Source organism: Sinocyclocheilus rhinocerous, unplaced genomic scaffold, assembly GCF_001515625.1.
Source record: "Sinocyclocheilus rhinocerous isolate Xijiao unplaced genomic scaffold, SAMN03320098_v1.1 scaffold2902, whole genome shotgun sequence".
Lineage (NCBI taxonomy): Eukaryota > Metazoa > Chordata > Actinopteri > Cypriniformes > Cyprinidae > Sinocyclocheilus > Sinocyclocheilus rhinocerous.
The window spans coordinates 59,135-82,668 of NW_015628348.1; the positions used below are offsets into that span (position 1 = coordinate 59,135).

The 23,534-nt window shown below is 36.9% G+C and overlaps 4 protein-coding genes across 5 annotated transcripts in view; all 4 read left to right on the forward strand.

Moving 5' to 3' along the window:
- Positions 1-943: 943 nt before the first annotated feature.
- On the forward strand, positions 944-4,193 carry LOC107737494 (sterile alpha motif domain-containing protein 9-like). Its single transcript, XM_016548983.1, has 2 exons — positions 944-3,926; positions 4,080-4,193. The coding sequence occupies exons 1-2, from the start codon at positions 944-946 to the stop codon at positions 4,130-4,132; spliced, it is 3,036 nt and encodes a 1,011-aa protein (XP_016404469.1). The 3' UTR covers positions 4,133-4,193.
- Positions 4,194-7,469: 3,276 nt separating this feature from the next.
- LOC107737487 (histone H3) lies at positions 7,470-7,942 on the forward strand. The gene has a single exon (XM_016548974.1). The coding sequence runs from the start codon at positions 7,473-7,475 to the stop codon at positions 7,881-7,883; it is 411 nt and encodes a 136-aa protein (XP_016404460.1). The 5' UTR covers positions 7,470-7,472; the 3' UTR covers positions 7,884-7,942.
- Positions 7,943-11,306: 3,364 nt separating this feature from the next.
- On the forward strand, positions 11,307-11,831 carry LOC107737495 (histone H2B 1/2-like). The gene has a single exon (XM_016548984.1). The coding sequence runs from the start codon at positions 11,339-11,341 to the stop codon at positions 11,711-11,713; it is 375 nt and encodes a 124-aa protein (XP_016404470.1). The 5' UTR covers positions 11,307-11,338; the 3' UTR covers positions 11,714-11,831.
- A 2,905-nt stretch (positions 11,832-14,736) lies between these two features.
- The window catches only part of LOC107737490 (histone H1-like), a 121,049-nt gene continuing 112,251 nt past the window's right edge, over positions 14,737-23,534 (forward strand). The window contains exons 1-3 of one of the 2 annotated variants that reach the window (XM_016548981.1): positions 14,737-14,828; positions 15,824-16,085; positions 16,553-17,348. In XM_016548981.1, coding sequence (XP_016404467.1) covers positions 15,833-16,085; positions 16,553-16,704 — 405 coding nt within the window. In that variant the 5' untranslated portion in view covers positions 14,737-14,828; positions 15,824-15,832 and the 3' untranslated portion in view covers positions 16,705-17,348. Of the gene's footprint in view, positions 14,829-15,823; positions 16,086-16,552; positions 17,349-23,534 lie in introns of those variants that run through there. The other variant, XM_016548980.1, reaches the window with a different exon arrangement.

Below are 23,534 nucleotides of genomic sequence, written 5' to 3' on the forward strand. Positions count from 1 at the left end.
TATATGGAATGTGACCACTGTGTTCTAACTTTCATTTTCAGAGAGATGAAACTCGTTTTGGTGAGCAGTGCTTCAAGGAAAACCCTCCCCAACCACATCCTCCCATTTACAGTGAAGGAGTTATGTATTTCCCTGCTTATGTTTATTAATGTTTAGTTAAAAGTGGTTTTATTGAAACTGGATAAGAGTGGGTAACATTTTATAAATAATATTGCTGTGTTAAAAATGAGGGGAAAAGCATATATAGCGTATGCTAATGCATCTAATACTATTTATGTGAATAAACGTGCAGATAAATGTTGTTGGGTAATGCACATGGCATCAGATGTGACGTGACAATGCCATTTACTCATTGTGATTCTTTCATTTTTTATACACATTAATAATTTTAGGAGTAACTATGACTCAACGGGGCTGGACTTTAAGACTCACTCGATGGCTATAAATGCATTTGCTTCCTTCAATGCTATTACATGAAGTCACAGCCACTGACTGTTAGCAAAACGGTAAGAACATTCAAGCAGCTCATTGCCTTATAAAAGCATGTTTATTATTTAACTACTGACGTGGTAGATAAAATGCATAAGTGCTTTCTATGCTTAACTAATGTCAATAGTTTATACATTATTGAACTGAATGAAATTGTTATTGTAATTGCATGTTATTTTAAATTTCAATGTGCATGTAATAGTGTAAGTTTGGTTAATGAACAAGTACACATTCGTTCACTTGTTAATTGGCAATTATTTAAACTACAACGAGAAATGTTACTTCTCCCATTCTGCTAGGTATCTCAGTTTCTTTCTCCACATTGCCGCAAGGACAGGCATCCTCATCAATTATCATCAATTTGAAGATGCTTCTCAAACAAACATCTACATCTTAATAAAAAAACAACAATATATAATTTAAGTGAATTGACTAAATCAACGCAGGATTGATCATGTATACCATACCTTCATCCAAAAGTGGAACCATCGCAATTCCAGTTAAAATTAGAGACTCACTATCATGCCTCGATGTTGTGTGGTCTGATAAGTTTGAGACAGAAGACATTAACCCTGAAAAAGCAAGGAAGCATGAGGCTGACTTTCTTAAAGGAGCCCCATCGAAGTGGCTGAATTTAGCAGAGGATGAAAACTCACCTTTAGTCAAGAGAGACGGCTTTGATGATTTAACACAGTTAATTAAGAGGAAAAATAGAAAGAGCTGTCTGATCACCGATGTTTCTTTGCAATACCAGTCTGGCAGCGGAGGCTCAACTCTCGCCATGCAGGTGCTTTGGGATTTCCGGAAAGATCTCAGATGTGCCAGAGTCATCAATTCAGATCTAGACACCAAAGAGCTGTCGAAACAAGTGCTGAACCTTTTTATGCTGCCTAATGAACAACATGCAAAACAAGATCGGAAAACGGTGCTGCTGTTACTGGACACCAAGAGAAAGACGGACCTGATTGATCTCCGAGAAGACCTGATTGAAGAAATCCATAAGAGGGACATCAATAGAGACTCTCCAGTCGTGATCATTTTGAACTGCAGGACTGCAGATTTTACTCTCACCGACACACTGATTCTCAACAAAAAACCCTCTGAAGAGCAAATTAGACGATTAAAGGAAAAACTTCTGCAACAGATCCGACTACAGAGAAAAAGCCAAAGGAAAGTCGCAACCATAAATCTGTTGTACCATGAAGACAGCGACGGATCAACACTAGCCAGTGAAGTACTGAGAGACTTGAGGGAAGAGTTCACATGTGAAACCCTGACAAAATCATTCAAAACAGATATCGCTGCAAATAAAGACGAGATTGAAAATACAGCAACTGAACTGCTCGGAACATATAAAACACATAAAAACACTGTGCTTCTCCTGTTGGATAACAAAGGTGAAAAGCCAGTACGCTACTTATTAAAGAGTCTGCAGTTAAAGCTTAAGCGCGCTGATCAAACCGACCATCCTGCATTCATCATTATCAATGCTTATCGGAAGAATTTTGTTCGAGTGCCAAGCGATGTGAAACTGAAAATGGAGCTCTTACCAGATGAGAAGGAGATGTTTGCTCAGAAGAAGCTTCAGCAGGAAAGTAAACGCATGGAAATGTCACAGAAGTTTCATGCCTTTAACATCATGCAGGGAGGTTTCCAGAAAGAGGATGCAGAGAAACTGATCACAGAAGAAATGGTGAATCATATTGAAAAGGACACAAAGTCCAGCAGCACAAGACTTCTCAGTTTTTTGGCTTTGATAAACTCGTATGTCCCAGGTTCACACTTGTCGAAGCTTGTCTGTGAGGATTTCATTAAAGAAGAATGGCCCACTGATGAAGGAAAACCTTCGCTGGAAACGATAATGAAGCCTTTCGAGGATCTCATAGTTATTTTCTCAGAAGGAGAACAAGAAGACCGATGCGTTCGTCTGGCTCATCCAATGATTGCTGATGCCTGTCTAAAACGGTTCACTGAGCACAATGTGACAAGATTTGACATCGCTATTGACTTCTTGAACAGCATGGTGAATGGAAATGAGAGCAATTATGAGCAAATTTGCAAGAGCATGTTCATCACAAGGCCTGAGGGTCTGATGGAAAAGGAAAAGTTTTCCAAACTGATTCTTGACATCATGCATGAAAGTGAAAATAATAGTGAGCAATGCATTTGTTTGTTGGAGTTGGCTTCAGGTTTGTTCTCTGCAGACCCATTTTATCCTCAAGCACTTGCACGTTTTTATTACATTGAGGTGAAAGAGGAAAACAAATATGTTGAGGCAGAACACTGGGCAAAAATGGCAATTGAAAGAGACCCCCAAAATTCACATATCAGGGATACCTTGGGACAAATTCACAAAAACCACCTGCGGAAAATCGGGATTGAAGCTGGAAAAACATGCACAGACGTAGAGAATGTTCTGGCCATTGCAAAGTCTGCCATTGATGCATTTAAAGATGTAGAGAAAGCTGCCGAAAATGAGTCTGAAAATGACACTGGATTCAATAACAGGGGTCTCTTTGGGTTCCTCCAGGTTTACAAGATCATACATCCAACGCCTCTTGAACAACAACACAGTGATTTCATCAGCGGTCTCAGAGGTGATGTTGAGTCTAGATATGATTTCTTTGAATGGTATCTGGCATTCTCAAGACTAAGCCTCAATACAGAGGAACCAGACTACTTTCATGAAGATGTTGAGGAGTGCTACAAGAAATATTTTACACAGGGAGAGCAGACTGATGAAACGACCCTGAATGAGAAAAAGATGAAGTCTTTTGGGGGACTGCTTCATTTCCTAAAATCAGACATCAATGTGCTTAAAGAACATCAGCGTGCACTTAAACATCCACGATCTGACAATGAAACCCAAACCGTTCTCTACATTCTTGCCAACATCGTCTTGAGTCAGTCGGGTGAGCAGTGTGAACAAGCAGAAGATCTTCAGGCCAGGTTACAGAAACTTTGGCTGAGAGAAATACAAGACAGAAGCCCAGAGTTTTACCTCTTGATTCTTTTGCTCTTTTGGCCTGATGAAGCGCAGCCAGGAATCACAAACCCTCCAAACCTTGAAAAGTGTTTCAAAAAAATGCATCATTTATACAAGGAGAAGTATCAGAAATACCTCCGCCGTCGCTACCTGGTGCCTCTGTTCTTCTTTGGGAAAGGAAAAGGTTTGGAGAGTCTGGTTCACACCTCAAAACTAGATCAAATTGCTCTGGAGCTCCTCACTGAAGGGGATGAACATGTAGAAATCAAAGATCTTCCACGCATCAATGGGCAAGTCAGAAAACATAAAGTGTTTGCTATTAGAAGAGAGAAACAGATTCCAGTCACTCCTCACAATCCGTCCAGTGTGTGCAAACCAGGCCAGGTGTCTTTCTACCTGGGCTTCACCATCAGAGGACCAGTTGCCTACAACATCAGATATGAAGAGAACCGTAAGTTACATAATATTGTACTTCATAATTCAGAAGACTCATAGAACACAATTCAAATTTGCCAAGCTTTTAGCAGTATGCAGTTTGGTTGTTTTCAAAATATGTCTGTATCAATTGCATTTTGTGAGAGATTTTATTCCCTTTTCTTTGCAGCTTTCAGGGGCGCAAAATATTATATGAAGACAGACAGAACCAAAACAACCTAAAGGATCTTAATCTACATTAAGTAACATTTTGGCTTGTAGAAAATATAATGACTAATATGGTGCACGGGATGCTTTGCATAGCATTTAGTGAGGAGAGTAAAAATGTTGAAATTAAGTATAACTTTTGTGTTTTTGTGCAAGATGAGAAAAGGGGAATGCTTGAAACGGATTAATGTTCAATCATGTTGGGATTTAGATCGGTTTTAATTACAGTGTGTTACCACTAGTGAGCAAAACGATGGCTACAAGCCTGATCTGTCTATAAAAAAGGCAAAGAATGGGCTTGTGTTCATGTGGAAGCTGGTCTGGTCAGACTTCACTGAAACAGAGATGGAAGAAACATCACTTTTAATCAACTGAACAGGTGCAAAATGATTTGAAGCGTTTGAAACTCCTTACATGACAGTTATTGGTCAGAACGGTGTAAATGCCAAACATGCATAAAACTAATGTGTTATTAAAATTTAAATCTATCAAATGCAATTAACTAATCAACAAATACCAGTAAATATTAAGTGTCTGTATGTGTTCTTTTATCACTTTGTGGGGTTGTTTGTTAGATGGCTGGGTATTATTCCTTTTAATTGTATAAATGTCTAATTAATAGTGTCTACGCATTTATAAAACTGATCCAATATATATATATATATTTTTTTTTTTTCCCACTGTTTGAGATGACCAGATTTAAAATGAGCACATGAGTATACAATATGTGAAATCTTGTTACAATTATTATTTATAATGTTGGTCATGGTTTGATTTGTTTAAACTGTTCTTCCTTTTAACTTTGTTATAGTGAAAATAAATGCTGTGAGAAACATTCTTTATTATTCCCGTTATGTAAATTCAAGATGCATTTGTTATCTGTTGTGGTGTGGATGCATGTATTCCAATAAAATTAATATATCACACAATCTCTTGCTGTAACTGAACAACAACAGTAAGCACTGCTTTGCCACAATTCCCAACAATGGACACTTTGTGCGCGCAAACAGTTGAGACGGGAGACTGGAAAGACAAGCTCTGCAAAGAAGTTTCACGTTTCACTGCATTCCAGTGTTCAAGTTTGGTGACTTTGGCCAAGATGACATGTTGAGCAATAACTCTCATCAGAACTACTTCTAATCCTAAACCTGCAGCACACCTACATCACGGAGAGTCTATTAGACGTCTGCATTACATCTGCAAGACCTATATTTTAGACCCGCTGCAGCCGCTAAGAAGGCGACGAAGAGCCCCAAGAAGGCAAAGAAGCCCGCAGCGCCTAAGAAAGCAGCCAAGAGCCCCAAAAAGGTCAAGACTGCCAAACCCAAGGCGGCAAAGCCTAAAGCTGCCAAGCCTAAAGGGCAGCACCCAAGAAGAAGTAAAAAAAACACTGTTTTATTCCCCAACGGCTCTTTTAAGAGCCACCCACTAACTCTAAAGAAAGCAATTTACTTTACTTTTTAAGAAACGTAACTAAGTTGTATCACCATTGTACTTTAAAAACAACACAATAAATAAAACGCCAGACACAACATCACAATCCATCAGCAACTCATTCACCAGCGTTGTAAGCTGCAGGCAACACAATATATAACAGCAATTAATACATTTATAAGACAGCTATTTCTATCTTCTGAGCATGGATTGTCACCGGTTTTACTGCTCCTTTATGTCTTCTAAAATCAATGGTCAACTATAGTCTTCTCCACATTGAATTAAAGAAAAAAAAATCATCACACCATGTAACAAAAAGCTGAACCTCTCTTCTATTGTCCAAATCATTATTTTGTTTGATTAGATCCACAAGTTCAGTGTCATCAGAAAACTTTTGTAGACAGCAAGATGACGGAGTATGCCTACAATCAGAAGTATACGGTGCAAAAAGTGAAAATAGAAGAGTGTATCTGAGTTTACCTCGACTCAATGTTTTACATGTTGACTGTGTATTTAGAAAAGCCAGTTATTCATATATATTTACATCAACAGCTTTAATAGATCATATATCTTAATTTAATTAGAGTTTTGCCCTTAAATGTAGGAGAAGAAAACACAAGCGTGTGGCGCGCAGACACAGAGCGGGCGGGTTGAGTCTACAAGGTTCTCATGTGTTAAATAAGAGCGCAGCACCGCTCAACTGCTGCTCATTGCTTAACATAGAGAGCGTCTGATTTACTGTAAATCTACACAGAGAGAGAGAGATGAAGTACACAGTGCAAATAAAAAAGGTGACAAAAATATAAAATAGAAGAGTGTATCTGAGTTTACCTCGACTCACAATGTTTTACATGTTGACTGTGTATTTAGAAAAAACACAAAGTAATACACACATATATTAAAATTAACAGCTTTAATGGATCATTGATCTAAATTTAATTAGGCTAAAACAATATGTATTAATGATTTTTGCCTTGAGAATTATTTTGAAATACTTTAGCACACCGTCACCATTTATTTAAAGTTTTCTGTCGTGTTGTTTCTTAACGCTGCACAATCAGACCGCCAGCTGTGGAGGCGTGGCTTCGGCGGTCGCTGTTGGAGGGAAGTTCAGTGATTGGTTTGGAATCTTACAGACTCTAAACCAATGGGCGACTCGCACGCTCTTTTAAATAGAGTAGAGCGGAGCTCATGGATTTATTTCTGCATTATATCCGTAGAAATTTTTACAACCAACAATGAGTGGAAGAGGTAAAACCGGTGGCAAGGCGAGAGCGAAGGCCAAGGTTCTAGTCTGTTTCTGAAACCCAAAGGCTCTTTTAAGAGCCACCTATTTTACGTCTCACAGAGCGCTTTTCTTTAACTTCATTTCATCAGTAGCCTAAGGGCGTTTAATGAAAATAAATTATCGTTAAAAATTAAATATCCATAAAGATTAAATGGACATTAGCAAACGCAATAACAGCCGCAAGGCGATCTGTGGCGGAGCTTATGAGTGAGTGATCACATTAACAAAATATGTTCTTTGGATGGTGTCTTCAGTGTATTTGTAAATTTATACAGATGGTAAGGTAATTTTGATGATATGGGATTAATGAGTAGTTTAGAGCTATGGAATAAAACAACGCGAGTATGAAGCCTAAATTGGTGCGCGAGCGTGAAGCGTATTTGTGGTGATGCTTGAAGTACTAAACAAGAACAAAGCAATTTGAGCGGGAAACACAACCAGCTCCGTTTGAAAACAGGAGATGCGCAGTCATTGGCTAGCAGTCAAGCTCAGACGTCACACATCAGCCAATCACAAGCCTCTGCACCTTTATGACGCCATAAGCTGTGGCTGTATGAGGCTTTAAAAGCAGCCGCGTAACATAGAGCAGCATTTTCTGCTCACGCAAGACGGAGAAAGAAGTAGATCTCAGCAATGGCAAGAACCAAGCAGACGGCTCGTAAATCCACCGGCGGCAAAGCCCCGAGGAAGCAGCTCGCTACTAAAGCCGCCCGGAAGAGCGCCCCAGCCACCGGCGGCGTCAAGAAGCCCCATCGTTACAGGCCCGGGACCGTGGCTCTCCGAGAGATCCGCCGCTATCAGAAGTCCACCGAGCTGCTGATCCGCAAACTGCCTTTCCAGCGTCTGGTGCGAGAAATCGCTCAGGATTTCAAGACGGACCTGCGCTTCCAGAGCTCCGCTGTCATGGCCCTGCAGGAGGCCAGCGAGGCTTATTTGGTCGGTCTGTTTGAGGACACCAACCTGTGCGCCATCCACGCCAAGAGAGTCACCATCATGCCCAAAGACATCCAGCTGGCCCGCCGCATCCGCGGAGAGCGCGCTTAAACCCGCCGCTGCAGCAGCCGCAGTCCACCCCAAAGGCTCTTTTAAGAGCCACCACAATCACTGAACGAGAGAATTTTCACAGTAACGCTGAATATAAAAAAAAAAAATAGCATGGCCTTTGAAGGAATTCTGTCTAGGTCTTAATTTTTTTTTGCGTTTGAACCGTTTTAGTTTCCCCATTACTACAACGAACACAACATATGTGTAATTGTTCGTTACTAACTGTTGTGTAATGACATTAGTGCCTATGTAAATAAAACAATAAATTAACACTTATACATGTGTATATAATACAGCCAAGTGCAAATACATATTAAGTTAATTATTTTATTATAAATTGTATCTGTAGCTGTTTACTTTGGTAGACAATGATGATGAAATGAAAGTCAAAGCGGCTTATTTAGAGTCCTTTTTAACGATGTAGAAAACAAAAACAGCACTCATGCAATTCAAAAATGAGCTAATTTACAATAACAAATACATATAAATAACTAAAAATTAATTACAACATGTCGTAATACCTAGAAATGAAATATACTCCAAACAATCTATATGGCACATAAAATACATAAAAACAAGACAAAATGCACTATAACAAGGCAGCATTAAAATGACCGTTTATCTTTTATAACATGTTAAAGAGGAACTTTTTTTTTCTTGCTAAATGGGATAAACCATTCCATAATTTAATACCCCTAACTCTTATTAAGTATTGCAAACTTGAAAACTGACGAGTTAAAAGTGAACGTGAATTTAAAATGTTATCAATTAAAGTTGCTGAATTTCTTTAACTCTTGTAGGTTTGTGAATAAGAGGAAAATAACTAGAATAAAAAATATTAAGAAAATCTGCAGTAGGAGAATCACATTTCTTTTTTTAAGAGATTTATGTTAAAATCCCCTAAAATATAACATTATTTATGCTCATTGCTTATCAAATCAGTAAGTTGGCCTAAGTATCATTAAAATCTTGAATATTGGAATCAGGTGCTCGGTAAATAACACCAACAATAACATTTCTTCCTCCAGGACCAACTGAGAGCTCAACAAATACATGTTCCACGTCAATTCTATCTGATTTTACAGCAAGATCATCCCTAATTTTAAATTCATAATCTTCATGAATAAACAAAGATACTCCTCCCAACCTGTGCTTTCTAACACAACGGACCGAGTTATATTTAAATAATTTGAACATTTCTCTAGAGTTGTCCTTTAACCATGTTTCAGATAAAGCAATAGTAGAAAACGTCTCAGGTTACTTATGTAACCATGGTTCCCTGAGTAGGGAACGAGACACTGTGTCCTCTAGGGGTCGCTATGGGGAACGCCTCGTCGTGACCCGTGTCTGAAGCATACATTGAAAAAACACCAACTCGTTGGCCGGCGACACCCATGACGTCACTACCGGTGCATGATGTTTCAGTAAAGATAAATAATGAACAAAAATGTCTCAATTCCTAGATAGACTTCTTGTGTTCAAATGAAAAAAGATTAGTATGCAAAGATCTACATAAATCATTAAACTGATTTTCAGTATAAAAACTACAGAAGTTTAAAGCATTCAATGATGAAAACAAAATACGATCTGAGTCAACATCAAAATTATAAGAATCAACTGTAGAGAAATCAAAAGGCTTAAAGTCAAATTTGTTGGAATCAATAATGTATATAAAGTGGTATACAATAAATGTGATGAACTAATCAAAATACAATAAATAACTGATAATAAATCTATTGAGCCAAACTCTGAACACTTGCCTTGCTTTGGTGGATTTCCGATAGCTGGATGAACAATAAGCTTGTCGTACTTCAGATATGCCTTCATTGCTGGAAGTAATTCTCTCCTTCCAGATATTCTGTTTTGTCTGAAATTGTGATCAAACTTTTGCAGAGTGTGTCCAGATCTGTCCCGGTTTTATTACAGTTCGAAGACCACATCTTACATGAGATTTTAAGGTCATCAGGTTCTTTTTGAGTCATTTCTAGACTCACCTTAAAATCATAGACTTGCTTTGACAGGTCATCAATCCTCCTGTTTGAAGGATCAACTATAATTTCTACACAGGTTTGAAACTTCTTTCTTGTTGTTGGAGCAAGGTTCTGTAAAAGTCTCTTTGCTGTTGCAGCAGTTCACAGACTTACGGCGCAGTAACATATTCCTCTGCTGCTGTTTGTATGGTTTGGGCAACAATTTAAAGTAGACTGTTTAGACTGTTCTTAGCTCAATCTTCAAATATATATATACTTCAGGCAGGATTATTCAGATTATTGTTTGATTGAAAACCTTACACAAGTTCAGAAAAACACTGCAGCAGCATCTCAGCCGGCGGGGTTTGATCTGTGCCTAATACATGAAAACATGAAGCAGATGATCTTATAAATCTTCTTTGTTAAAAGAATGTTTTAAAACATGGATTTTAATATGAAACACAGGAGAGACATTGTTAGATCAGGTTTAGATCAGCGACAGGGACACGCACCTTGTACGGTTTTGGAGGATAAACGCCTTTAAACCACAAACCCAACGGCTCTTTTAAGAGCCACCCACACTCTCACTTAAAGAGTCAATGTTGAAGTAATGTATAGACTTCTACTGTAGTTGAAAATAAAATGGCATGAGAATGAACCTCCTTTGAAAAAGTCAAGTTTAATGCTGGTGTGTTTCACCGAAAGCATAAGTATGTTCATGTCTTTAAGCCGAAAATTTTGATGTTATCCTATTTTTATTTATAGTATGTTCTGTCTTTTCTCTGTCGTTCTCTCTGTGCTGTGTAAGTTTCTATCCCTAAAACAAAGTTATTGTGTGTGTAAACATACCTGGCAATAAAACTCAAAGTTGGAGTTTGTGTGTTATATATTGCTAACCCTAACTCTAACACACAATGAGAGCATTTTCTTTTTCTTACGTTTTCATTTGCTTGTTTAGCCTTCCTTTGAATTAAAGTGTTTTATAAAACAAAGAGAAAACACAATCAGAAAGCGATGGTTCTTAAATTTGAGCAGAAGTGAAATTAGCAGAACAACAGAGGAGAACAAAAATAATCTAATCGGTACTGCTCTCCTTTCCCCAAACGTTATCAGTGGATTTATAAGGGTTTCTATAAATTACACTGTTTGATATTGATCATGTGTGGTATTTGAGACGCATTTCTTTTCTTGAACAGAAAATAACTAAAAAAAAATTTGAATTGAAAGAAAGGAAACGTGGGCTGGTATCGCTCAAACATGGAGCGGTGGGCGGGGCTATCATTTCACCGCCTGTGATTGGCTATCGTTCCGCTCGTGATACTTCGAGTTGTCCAATCACAGACGGGTTTATGGGTTTAGTCTGTGAAAACACGCAATCAGAAGCGTACACATCTCTTTGATAATTAGCATAGATTAGTGAATAAATGCCTCTGTCTCGCTCATTCTAATCATTGTCTCGTGAGATATTGATCCCGCAGCAGCATCATGCCTGAACCAGCGAAGTCCGCGGCTAAGAAGGGCTCCAAGAAGGCCGTCACTAAGACCGCAGCGAAGGGAGGAAAGAAGCGCAGAAAGACCAGGAAGGAGAGCTACGCCATCTACGTCTACAAAGTGCTGAAGCAGGTTCATCTTGGCACCGGGATCTCTTCGAAGGCGATGGGCATCATGAACTCTTTCGTCAACGACATCTTCGAGCGCATCGCCGGTGAAGCGTCTCGTCTCGCTCACTACAACAAGCGCTCCACCATCACTTCCCGAGAGATCCAGACCGCCGTGCGTCTGCTGCTGCCCGGGGAGCTGGCCAAACACGCCGTGTCTGAGGGCACCAAGGCCGTCACCAAGTACACCAGCTCCAAGTAGAGCTCCGCTCCAGCGCTCACACACACAAAGGCTCTTTTAAGAGCCACCCACTTTCTCGTTTAAAGAGTCTACAATGTTGTAAATACTTAAGCTATCGTGTCAATATACAGTTTGATCCGTTTCATCCACAGCTAATTTTATTGGGGTGACGCATGTATTTATTTTACACTCCACCCCATCGCTCTGCTCTTACACAACTTATTTTTTTGCTTTGTGACTTCGCCTGCCATCAAATGTAAGCAACCGTTATCACAATGTTTTAAACAGCGTTTCCTTGTAAGATAATTCCTGTGTAGATGCGTTTATTCTTTACGGTACGGTGCCCGAGAGCTGACATGTTCGGTTCACTTAGTTTTGTAGAAAAAATATTTGTCTTATTTAAAATGGAATTATATTATAATCCTGTTCTGAATGTATTCATTTTTTTTTAAATTATGAGAAAAACAGGATTGATAAGTAGCCTATAAATCGGATGATGAGAAATCAGTATAAGCCTGTTTTAACAGTGTTGTGGTGATTATTTTTAAGGCACTCTACGTTTTTAAAATAAATACTGTAATAAAAGTTCAAAGTAATAGTAGTTTAGTCAAAAGATAAAGACACTCTTTAAACTTTTTTCTCAGTCAAACAGCAGGAACGAGAGAGAACAGGCATCTTTGTTTATATTGCTGTGTGTAGAACGCTAGCTGCATTTTTAATATTTAATTTGAAAGAAATGTAATCTCGTCCCCCGCACTTTATTCGGGCAGCTGTGTTCACGTAGAGGTTTCAAAGACACAGTATGATAGTCTGTGCATGACCTGACGTTTTATTCGTATCCAAAATGAGGAGAAGTGAATATCTGGATGCAGTGTGTTTAATTCATCCTCGAAGCCGGAGGGCGCTCTCGAGCAGAAAGCCCAAAACAGACTCATAGAAGGTGTTTAATTCATCCTCGAAGCCGGAGGGCGCTCTCGAGCAGAAAGCCCAAAACAGACTCATAGAAGGAATAACTCATGACGTGCAGGAAACCCTAATATGAGCAAAAGCATCAGGATCCTGCAGCTGAGCTGAATAACAAGCAGAAGAAACATGAAGACAATAAACACACGATTGTGAAAATATACGGTTTATGTGTGTTTTTCAAACTATCTCCAGGTAATAAATAAACTATATGAATAATGCAGTACTGATTGACATATCATTCAGTAGCCTATAGAAACTATAAAATATATTGCCTGCATTATTCTGAGATAAAAATGGGGGAAAGGTGCTCATAGTAGCCTTTATAAACCGAACATAACATTGTCTTTAGGAAAATATTGAACAAGAATATTGTAGCCCTTTGCTGCAGCTAACCTTCCTTCCACAAGCTACACACAGCAATATACACAACAGCTGTGCGTGCTCTCTTCACGCCGTTCTTGTAAAATAATAATAATTTAATAATATAAGTATACAAGCACACCGCTCCGCTGAGAACTGCACTTACCGGCAGCCGCGGACGTTATGAAGGCATCCTGGTAGTGCGCTACATTAAAGGTGTCTGAACGTGAGGGATCGTCCCTGATGAGATCTTCAGGTGAAAGGTCATCATCATGTGGATAATTGTATTTACGACTAAATTATTATTCATTCATTTTACTAATAGTTAGATTGGGCAGGCCTTCACAAAATGGCGTTTAATTCAAAAAATTAAAATTAAAATTGCCTTGACAAAAGGCAATGAATCTAGTGAGTCAGTGATTCATGATTACCCAATCATAAAGACAGTCGCTGCGTCCGAAATCGCATACTTCCATACTATATAGCAGGCGAAAAACAGTATGCGAGGCGAGTAGTATGTCCGAATTCATAGTATTCGAAAAACAGTAGGCGAGAAGTACCCGGATGACCTACTACTTCCGCCCGAATTCCGTAGCATGCATACGATGGACACTTTACTATCCCATGAGGCCACGGGAGAGGAGGCGTCATATTCGAAAATGGCGGAAGGCGGCGACGCGGCTCTTTTCAAGTGTAAGTACCTCAGGAAAATTTTTATTTTTAATTAGGAGGACAAGAGCTCCTAAAAAGAAAAGTAAGCATAGAACCATCCATGTGTAACAGTATATTAGATCCTGCATGAGGTCTTAAAGAGACAGCAGCCTAAATAAACCTCCTGCTGTATTTCATTATACAGTGAAGACTACTTACAGTTGAATAGATTATAGTTAGACCTAACTGAAAAAAAATAAAGTACTGTTAATTTAATTTGTATCTTGTTGTTGTTTTTGTTTGTGCTATTGATTGTCATTAATTTATTTGTTCTTACTTTATTATTTACTATTTACTTGTCTTTTTTTCGTTAAAATAAATTTAATTCTGAGTGCACGTGATTCTTGGGTGAGGAGGGGGCGTGGTCCGTGAGTGCATGTGATTCTTTGGTGGGGAGGGGGCGTGGTCCATGAGAAATAGTCCTGCCACCACAGCTGGAAAAAATCCTAGGAAACACTGCATACATTTAATACAATTAGAAAAATGCCATTACAAAGGTAAAAAGAAAATGCCCCTGTAAATCACTTTGAGTCAAATGTCACCTCATATTAGGAAGGCTATAATTTTTGATCAGAATTTTTGATTATTGATCAGAAGGTGCTCCTAAATTGTTTTTTAATTAGGAGGACAAGCGCTCCTAATTACAAGAAAAAACTGGGAACATTCTTGCATAATTTAAACACATAATCACATGGAATCAGATAAAACAATTAAACATTTTAGAAGAGAATGCAGCATCACAGTTGTCTGAACCAATAAAAAATACCATGGTAACTTTTCGGAATCATCCAGTAAAGTTGTGTTTGAATCGTGTAAATGGATGATGAAAAATGTAATTTAATGCTTAAATTTAAATAAAATTATTAGCCTACTTATTCGCCCTGCAGTAAGTCTTGCTACTTGTTAAGTAAGAAAAGGTATTCTACAGTATGGAGATTGTATCTCACACTCACAGAGAAAGGAAGAAGGAAACATGACGCAATCGCACTGAAAAAGGTGGAGAAATCAGTTTTACTTTCATTTGTGATACAAGTTCGCTGCACTTTACAGGGATATTTTTAAGTAGCTTTCCCACACGTCTTTAAGATCATCCACAAAGGTAAGTGTGTGTCGTTTTATAGAGAAGGGAAAATAAGCCTTAATTAGAGCTCAAAGTCAGGTCTGGAGCTGATTTGTTTAGTTAAACCGTGATTATACCGTCGAGTGAAGTGATCGCTCCACGCAAACTCTCGGAATAACGCTGTGAGCGGAGCTGCGACAGTTCAGTAAAGTTAGCAATGTTCACAGATGCGAATTTCCCGGATCAATAACTCCTGAGCACAAAGATGTTTCTATACAAATAACACCTCTTTTCAATCTTAGTAACGTAGACAATGAGCTACAACATAATTCTCCTCAAAACTAGACTTCCTCCGCACTGGACAAAATACATTGATCTTTATGAGCAGGGGTCTGAGAAAAAAGTACGAAGGGACATTTGCAAAGCGCAAAATCTGGCCCTGCTAATTAATTCATTCATTCATTAATCAAAATCTTTTTTTTTTTATTAATAATAATAATAATAACAGTGACATTTAATTTAAGAAAAAAATTATATTGCATAAATGTAGCCTATATGTCGTTTTGAGGGTGTATCTTGTTGTCGTGCTCCTTCACCGGAAATGATGGCAGAAACAAAATATTATTTAAACTGATAAATAACACGATTGGAGATTAAAATAATAACAGATTTTTCTCATTGTAAATGAATACCAAAAACTGAGATTCAGTCAGAAATGTACTTCTGCTATGGTAAAATACATGTTCAGCGATATCTTCAAAAGATTTTTTAAATTTCGGCGCATTTTTTCTCTATAGTGTTGATGTGGCAACTAGTAAATATCATACATTTTGTTATGCCAGCATGTGTGGAAATATTTAAACTACGTGTGTTACAACCTTGCGTTAGTTTGTGCCCCGATATTTATATATATACACACACCAACGCGGAGTACAAAGACTAATCACACTGGCTCAGTATATATATATCTATGTGTGTGTGTTTGTGTGTGTGCACATGTTTTATATGTTATATTTTCATATTTACATTAACAGTAATCCAGCATGGCTGTGCATGAAATCCTTCTACAGTATTTGGAACAACTGGATTCTAAGGAAGTGGATTCATTTAAATATCATTTAACTAAAGTCAAAAGCAACGCAATTCCCAGAAGTCAGTTGGAGAATATATCAAGGTGGGCTATTGTTGAATGTATGATTCAACGTTATCATCCTGATGGTGCTGGGAATCTCACTCTGCGTATTTTGAAAAAGATGAAGATGATGAATCCTGCAAAAGAGCTGCAGGAGAAGCTAGGTAAATTATTTTTGTTTTTAGTGCTGGGCAAAGATTAATCGCGATTAATCGCATCCAAATTTATTATTTTTTTTAAATCATAATATATGTGTGTGTACTGTGTATATTTATTATGCATTTATAAATACACTCACATGCATGTATATATTTAAGAAAAATGGTATGTTTATATATTACATATATTTATATATATAATATAAATTATATGAATTTTAATATATACATATTTTCAAAATATATACTGTATGTGTGAGTATATATACATATATATATATATATATATATATATATATATATATAAAATAAAAAACAATTTTGGATGCAATTCATCGCGATTAATCTTTGCCCAGTGCTAATATTCATAGTATAGAATTAAAAACAAAACAAAAAAATGTATAGATGAATATATTGTTTATAAAATGCAAAATTGACCAAGATCATTCATCAAAATGTGTTTTATTTATTAGCTGCAAAGAAGCCCGTCAATAAGAAATCGGCCAAGAAAGCCAAGAAACCCGCCACAGCAGCCGCTAAGAAAGCAACCAAGAGCCCCAAAAAGGCCAAGACTGCCAAACCCAAAGCCACTAAGCCTAAAAAGGCAGCTCCCAAGAAGAAATAAAGTCCACTGTTTGTTCCTCAACGGCTCTTTTATGAGCCAAGTGGAGCAATCAAATAGAGCAAATCTAATAGTGCTGTAATCGAAATAACAGTTACAGAAGAGTGTATAGAAAATATTGTTTTACCACTTCAGTTCACTTTGCAATGTTTTACACATGTCGACTGTGCACTTAGAAACTTAATTTGGATTATATGCATCTTATTTCTTATTTTTAATTGACTAAGAAATCAAATACACTGCTGGACAATAACCAATAATTTGTATTTTATAATATCTTTCACCCTATATTTTTCTAACGGCGATTGTATGATTGGTTTATATACTACAAACACTATTTTCCATTGTTATCACAGAATAAGCTAGACAATATATTTTAAATTCTACAATTGCTGTTTCAAGAAGCTTTACGACATGTTTTGCGCAGTGAAATCGAACGCTCATTGGCTCTCGCCTGTACTTCACAGATTGCAGCATGCCGTATTTATGGTGCGGTGTGTTTGAATAAGAAATGCGAGCCTTCACGAAGTGGATCGGGAAAATAATCTGGATAATATTTTTCAGCGATTAACAAATTAAATTCTGCTCTGTTCCTCATACAAAACTAATGTATTCTGTCAGAGAGGACTGCAACTGCAACACCGTCATTTGGGTTACTTTTGGTACTGTTTTAGACATTTTTGCAATAAATTACTGTGATTGCACTTATCTGTCTGTCATATTTTAATTTATAGCCTACTGTAAGAAATGGTTAGGTTTAAAGGTAGGAGTGGGATTAGCGACTCAAGATATATTTTTTGATGCTATATTGTTACTAAAATGGTAATTTCATTGCATATTTCGGTCTGTTACGTTTCATATCTTTTTTTATATTCGTTATAAAATGGTTATGTTAGCTAACATTTGCAAATGCACACCAGCACTATCCACCTAGGAAAAACCCAGGAGTGAGCTCAAGGTTAATTGAACAAATAGATAGTATAAACTTACCACCAATAAGTAGTATTTCTGTGGGCAGTATATCGTCATCTGTCCTTATCTGCTTCGACTTAGCAGGCACAGGTTTTAAACACATATTTACTTGTTTGCGGGAGCTGACCTGGGCCCTCATGTATCAACAGTGCTAGAAAAGGTTCTATATTCCGTCTTACGAATGCAATTTAGAATGTGTGTGAGTACAAAAAAACAAACAAAAAAAATCTTATTAAACGTGCTCACGCATAGGCGGAGTTTAGGGTGGGCTGGGGGGGACGAGAGCCAATTATGATTTTGTCTGAGCTATACATAAAATATAAAAATTAAATAATTTATATTTTCTCATTTTATTTGTATTATCTTATTATTTTAGTGGATTGAATAAATACGTTTTGGGCTAAATTAACTTCTATGATATTTAAGCCCCATCCTCGGGAGCCGCGACTCATCATGATTCTTAAATTGTCGCGATAGGCTACAAGAGAGGACTCTCTTTTCATTATTTTCCCGCTTTAGCAAGTTAAATGAATAATGGAAATTCGTTGTATTTTTTAATAAACCTGCCAATAAAAATGTGGTGGACTGAGTCACCGCTGGCTGACTTGGACAGACAATTTTCACATGAAGCGTTGGCATCGAGTGTGGCGTGTGACGCAGTATTCAGGTGTGAAAAAATCGGCACCAGTCCTCTACTAAGCATGTATGCCTTAAGCTTCACCCTCAGCTTGTGACAGCTGAAATGGATCTTGTGAAATGTGCGATCACATCGCCGATCACTCTTGAGAAACTTAAAAATGAAGTAGGCTACGGAAGAACAAATATCCAAACTTTTCCAGACTACTGCAGCTTGCACTCACGCTGCCCGTTGGTTCGGCTACATCAAAAATAAATTTCTCAGTTATGAGGAGAATAAGAAACTTGCTCTGATTAGTAGTAGTATCCTCAAATAGCCTGCCCCTGGGCCGAGACACACTGTAAAAAAAAATCCTAAAATTTATGGTAAAAAAACGGCAGCTGTGGTAAAAAATACGGTAGCAACGTTTTAGGTTTTACGGTTTTAACTTAAATTTACAGTTAAATACCGTAACTTAATAATAATATAATAATAATTTTAAAAAAAATTCTTGAGCAGTAAATCAGTATATTAGAATGATTTCTGAAGGATGTGATATAATTTTATTTTTTTATATATAACATTTCTGTCCCCCTCACTTCTGTAATGATGGCTACGCCCCTGTCGTGACCCATGAGTGTCCTTCACATCATAAAGCCAGTAGAAGTGAGGAGAGCGCTTTCACGAATCAAAACAAGTATGTGTTTTCATTTGTACATACATTTAATATTTACATTTAATTTGTGCAACTTTCATATTAGAAAAGTAACTGTCCTTCCTTTCATGCATATATATAAGGTGGATGGGGATAACAAGAACAAAACGGACCCGATTCAACGAATTTAGTGAGATAGAGGTAGTTACTCTTGAACCAGTACCAACAGAATGCCATCAAAATGCCATTTGTCTTCAACAAAAGAAATGTAAAGTACAACTTTAAGTAATAGGGTACAACGGGGCTAAAGTTGCATTTGATATTATTTCCATCTAAACCACATATATGGCACAAAAACGTGGGTAGCACTTTCCAAAACATCTGCTTTTCAAGATGCAGGGGTATAAGGGGCTGTTTACACATGGTCACATCAAGTATTTTGTCTGTTCGGATAGCTATCCGATCGTGAAAAGACCAGGGCTGCGTTCAGCCCCGACAAAAACGGTGCAAAGCGTTTTTTAAACGGAAACGGTAATGCGTTGAACACCCTGTTCTGATGACGCAAGAGTTGCAACTATGGCAGCTGAGAAGGCCATTCTTTGTGTTCTTTTTGAAGAATTTTCGGAGCCTGATGAAATCTGTATAAATACGTGTTTAATACTGCAAAATACGCTCGATGGTACAGTCACTGCCCTTGCTTCAGGAGGTGGTCTGGGCCGCATTCCAGACAAAACTGGACCAGTGTAAATGCATCTGGTTGTTGAAACCGCATATGTAAATTTTACTCCTCCCAAAATGTTAAAATAATAAACGTGTGAGAGCGTGTTATAGGCTATATGACATTATAGTCAGATATGACTGCCCTAATACAACAAGCATCGCTGCGGACGAGTAGCAGACGGTCAACACACAATCATCTTCATTAAAAGTAGTAAGACAAACTTATCTTTCCAGTGCTGATGCCGCGCGCTCTCCTATTGCGGTCTTTGATCTTGAAATGAGTTGATAATTAATCAAATGCAGCGCTTATCTTTTGATTTCATTGACGTGATCGGATTTAAATCCATTTTGCGACGACACATTTATGTGGCCAAGTGTAAATGGAAACGTTTGAACAAATCAGATAGATATCCGAACAGCGAAAACGCATGAAATACCAGGTGTAAACAGGCCCTAATTGTCTGATCCTTGACGCGATCGTTGATTCTGTGCTTACTTGATCTATTTTTTTTTTTTATGTTGTAGATTTAAGTAGCAAATGAAAATCGCTAAAATTAATGCATATATTTTGAGACAAAGGTCTTCTTTATGCTTTTCAGTTTTGTTTAAGATAATTAAAGCAACAGTTTTTAAATAACGAAAGAATATGTAAAAGTATGGTGTTTGGGGTAAAAAGCGCCCCTGCTGTTGGGGCTAAAGGCGCAGATGTTTATTATTAGATGGCTGACTTTTCCATTTCTTGACATGACATAGTTAGATTCAGATGGTACATATATTATGTTGGGTATCCATATTAGAGATAATCACCATGTTTAGAATGAAGCCATCATATTTAAAAACATGATATTAATCATATCATATAATAAAATATCATTTGTTGTTACTGCTGTAAATATATATTAAATTATTATTGGATCTCCTTCAATACTTTCAGAATCTTTACTTATTAAAATTATTTTTGTTTCTGTATTTTAAAATATATTTTTTATATTAACATATTTTAATGACAGTATATTTATTGAACAAAAAGAATTCTTTTATTTTTCAAAATAAGCAGAAAATAGTACAAACTTTGCTAAAGTGATTGTTTTGAACAAGTATTAACTTAGACATTACTTAAAAAAACATTATTTTAGCTGAAATATTTGTATCAATACTGTGTGCCTTTTACCCCGTGTGTGGACCCCTTGCCACGACCTCATACATTTATACGATTTTTAAACAAAATACACAAAATCTGTTGCTCCATTAATGTTCAATACAACGTATATATTGTTTCTGCAATTATACATTTTAGGTGCAGTGAATAGCATTTTTTATTTATTTTCTTTAGCCCCATTGTAATAGGTACATTGGTAGTTATGATTCAAGCTGAATTTACTGCATGCTGGTTTTGTCATTCCCTCTTTCCCAGAAATCCTCAGACCAGACTCCGATGAAGTGTCAGAAATCCTCCAAGAATAAAACACATGTAAGTCAGGTATGTGAATTTATTTGTAATTTGTTCACCCTTTCTTCACTAATATTCGTTTAAAGTAATGGTACTTTTTGAACAATAAAAACGAATTCAATGTGGTTTATCTTGGCTAACTGTTATAATTTAATATCAATATAATTATAAATATAATTTTATCTTTCAGGTACCCTTCAAATGCAGAATATGTGCAGGTTTTCTTCTTGGGAAATATTCCTTTCCTTATGAATCTGGAAGGAAATGGCTATGTAAGTTGCTTTACAGACTTTACATTATGTGAAAAGACCTTACAAGTGTAAGATATCTCAGAAGATCAGAAGTTTGTCATTTTGGTTTATATACATTTTTAGAATTGCAGATTTTCCTTTTAATCTGATCTGTTTTTACCCTCTATATTTGCAGTTATGGTACCAGTTCCTCAAACACAAATTCAGAGCAAGGAGAATAATGCTGTCTGAAGAAACTCCAGGATCCTGTCCCAGATCTACAGTATGTTAGGGGTAAGTGTATATATTAACACAGAGCTTCTCTAACCTGTCCTGAAGCACCACTCTTTCGCTCCAAGACCAATAACTAATGATAACTATATTATAGGGATGTAACAATATCAAAATATCACGATACAATAACATCTAGATATGAAGTCTACAATAAGATATTTATTGCGATAATAAAAAAATTAAAAAGGACAAATGAAGACTTGGGGGAAAAAATGAAAATCTTGTACATTTTAAAGTTACACTCTTCTATCTAATGCACTTTGAGATGTCAAAATTAAGAGCTCCAACCCATGTTCTTAAAAAAAAAAAAAAGTCAGAAAAAAAAAAAAAAATCAGAGAATCGACTTGTACTTGAACTTTAAAGGGGACCCAACCCTCGTTTTATTTGTGGTATACTGTCTCAGTCTAAATTACTTTCGCACTGGTGTTTTAGAAGCCAAACAAATTAAAATATTATAATAATTATAACAATTTTATATTATTGTTATTCTTATGACCGTAATAGCCACATAGTGTAAAACAATTGCATTGTAAAATAAATGAAAATTAATATTACATAGGTATATTATTTTTGCTAATTTCTACATTTTAAAGAGATATTTTGAATTTGGACAGCAGAAACGTTACCCATTTAAACGGATAGCTGTCAGCAATTCATACTGCATTTTTATTTTATACAGCTTTAATTTTGTCGGAAACGGCAGTAGAGCTTTTATTTTGATGGGCAACTCCAACTTCAGTGAAAACAGACTTACAAAATGGCATTTCACTACAAATCTAGTGAAATGCTGTTATCATCTGTCCATTAAATGGGTCCTATTATGCTTTTTCACTTTTTGAATTTTAGTCAGTGTGTATGTTTGGGCATACAAACGATCTACAAAGTTACAAATCTCAAAGTCCACTCCAAAGGGAGATATTTCGTTTTTAAAAAATCCCTTTGCAAGAACTACAACGAACGGCTCGTTTGGACTACAGCGTTTGTTTTCCGGGTTTTGTGATGGCCAGACATCCCTGACAAACACAAAAAATTGGGGGACACATGAACACCCTAGAAAAAAAATATGGATGAAGAAAAAAAAAAATATATATATATATATTTATTTAATTAATGCATGTCAATTTTGTCCTCAACATCGGCATGTGCATGAACTCTTTCACTCCAAAAACTGATTGTGCTACAATTAATCATTATCCATCACTCTGATGGGTTATAACATTTCCATCATAATATACTTTTTGTCTGTCACAATTGTTCTAGTTTTCCAGATAATACTGATTATTATTATTATTATTATTATTATGTGACTATTGTCATATGCCTTTTCAAAGGCAAAGAAGATGATGATGATGATGATGAAGACGAAGAAGAGGAGGAGAATGAGAAAACTTCTTCAAGCAAGGTAACAAATAAAAATGAAACTAAGCTAACTATTAAAGGCACGAAAAAAAGAACTCTGTCTATTGTGTAACCAGTGAAGTTTAGCTGATGTTAGTGCTATTACATATTTCAGTCAAGATTTATGGTTTTCACATATAATTTCATTTTTCACTTTAGAGCAGAAAGTTTAAGCATTTATAAAGCATTTACATGTTTGACCTCATACAGTGTTTGTGGATTGTGACAAATGACTGTCTGTGGGCAGTCGTGGCCTAATGGTTAGAGAGTCATACTTGTAACCCAAAGGTTTCGGATTCAAGTCTCATGTCCGGCAGGGACTGTAGGTGGGGGAGTGAATAACCAGCGCTCTCTCCACCTTTAATACCACGACTGAGGTGAGACTCTTGAGCAAAATGCTGAACCCCCAACTGCTCCCCAGGCACTGCAGCAATATGGCTGCCCACTGCTCCGGGTGTGTGTGTGTGTGTGTGTGTGTGTGTGTGTGTGTGTGTGTG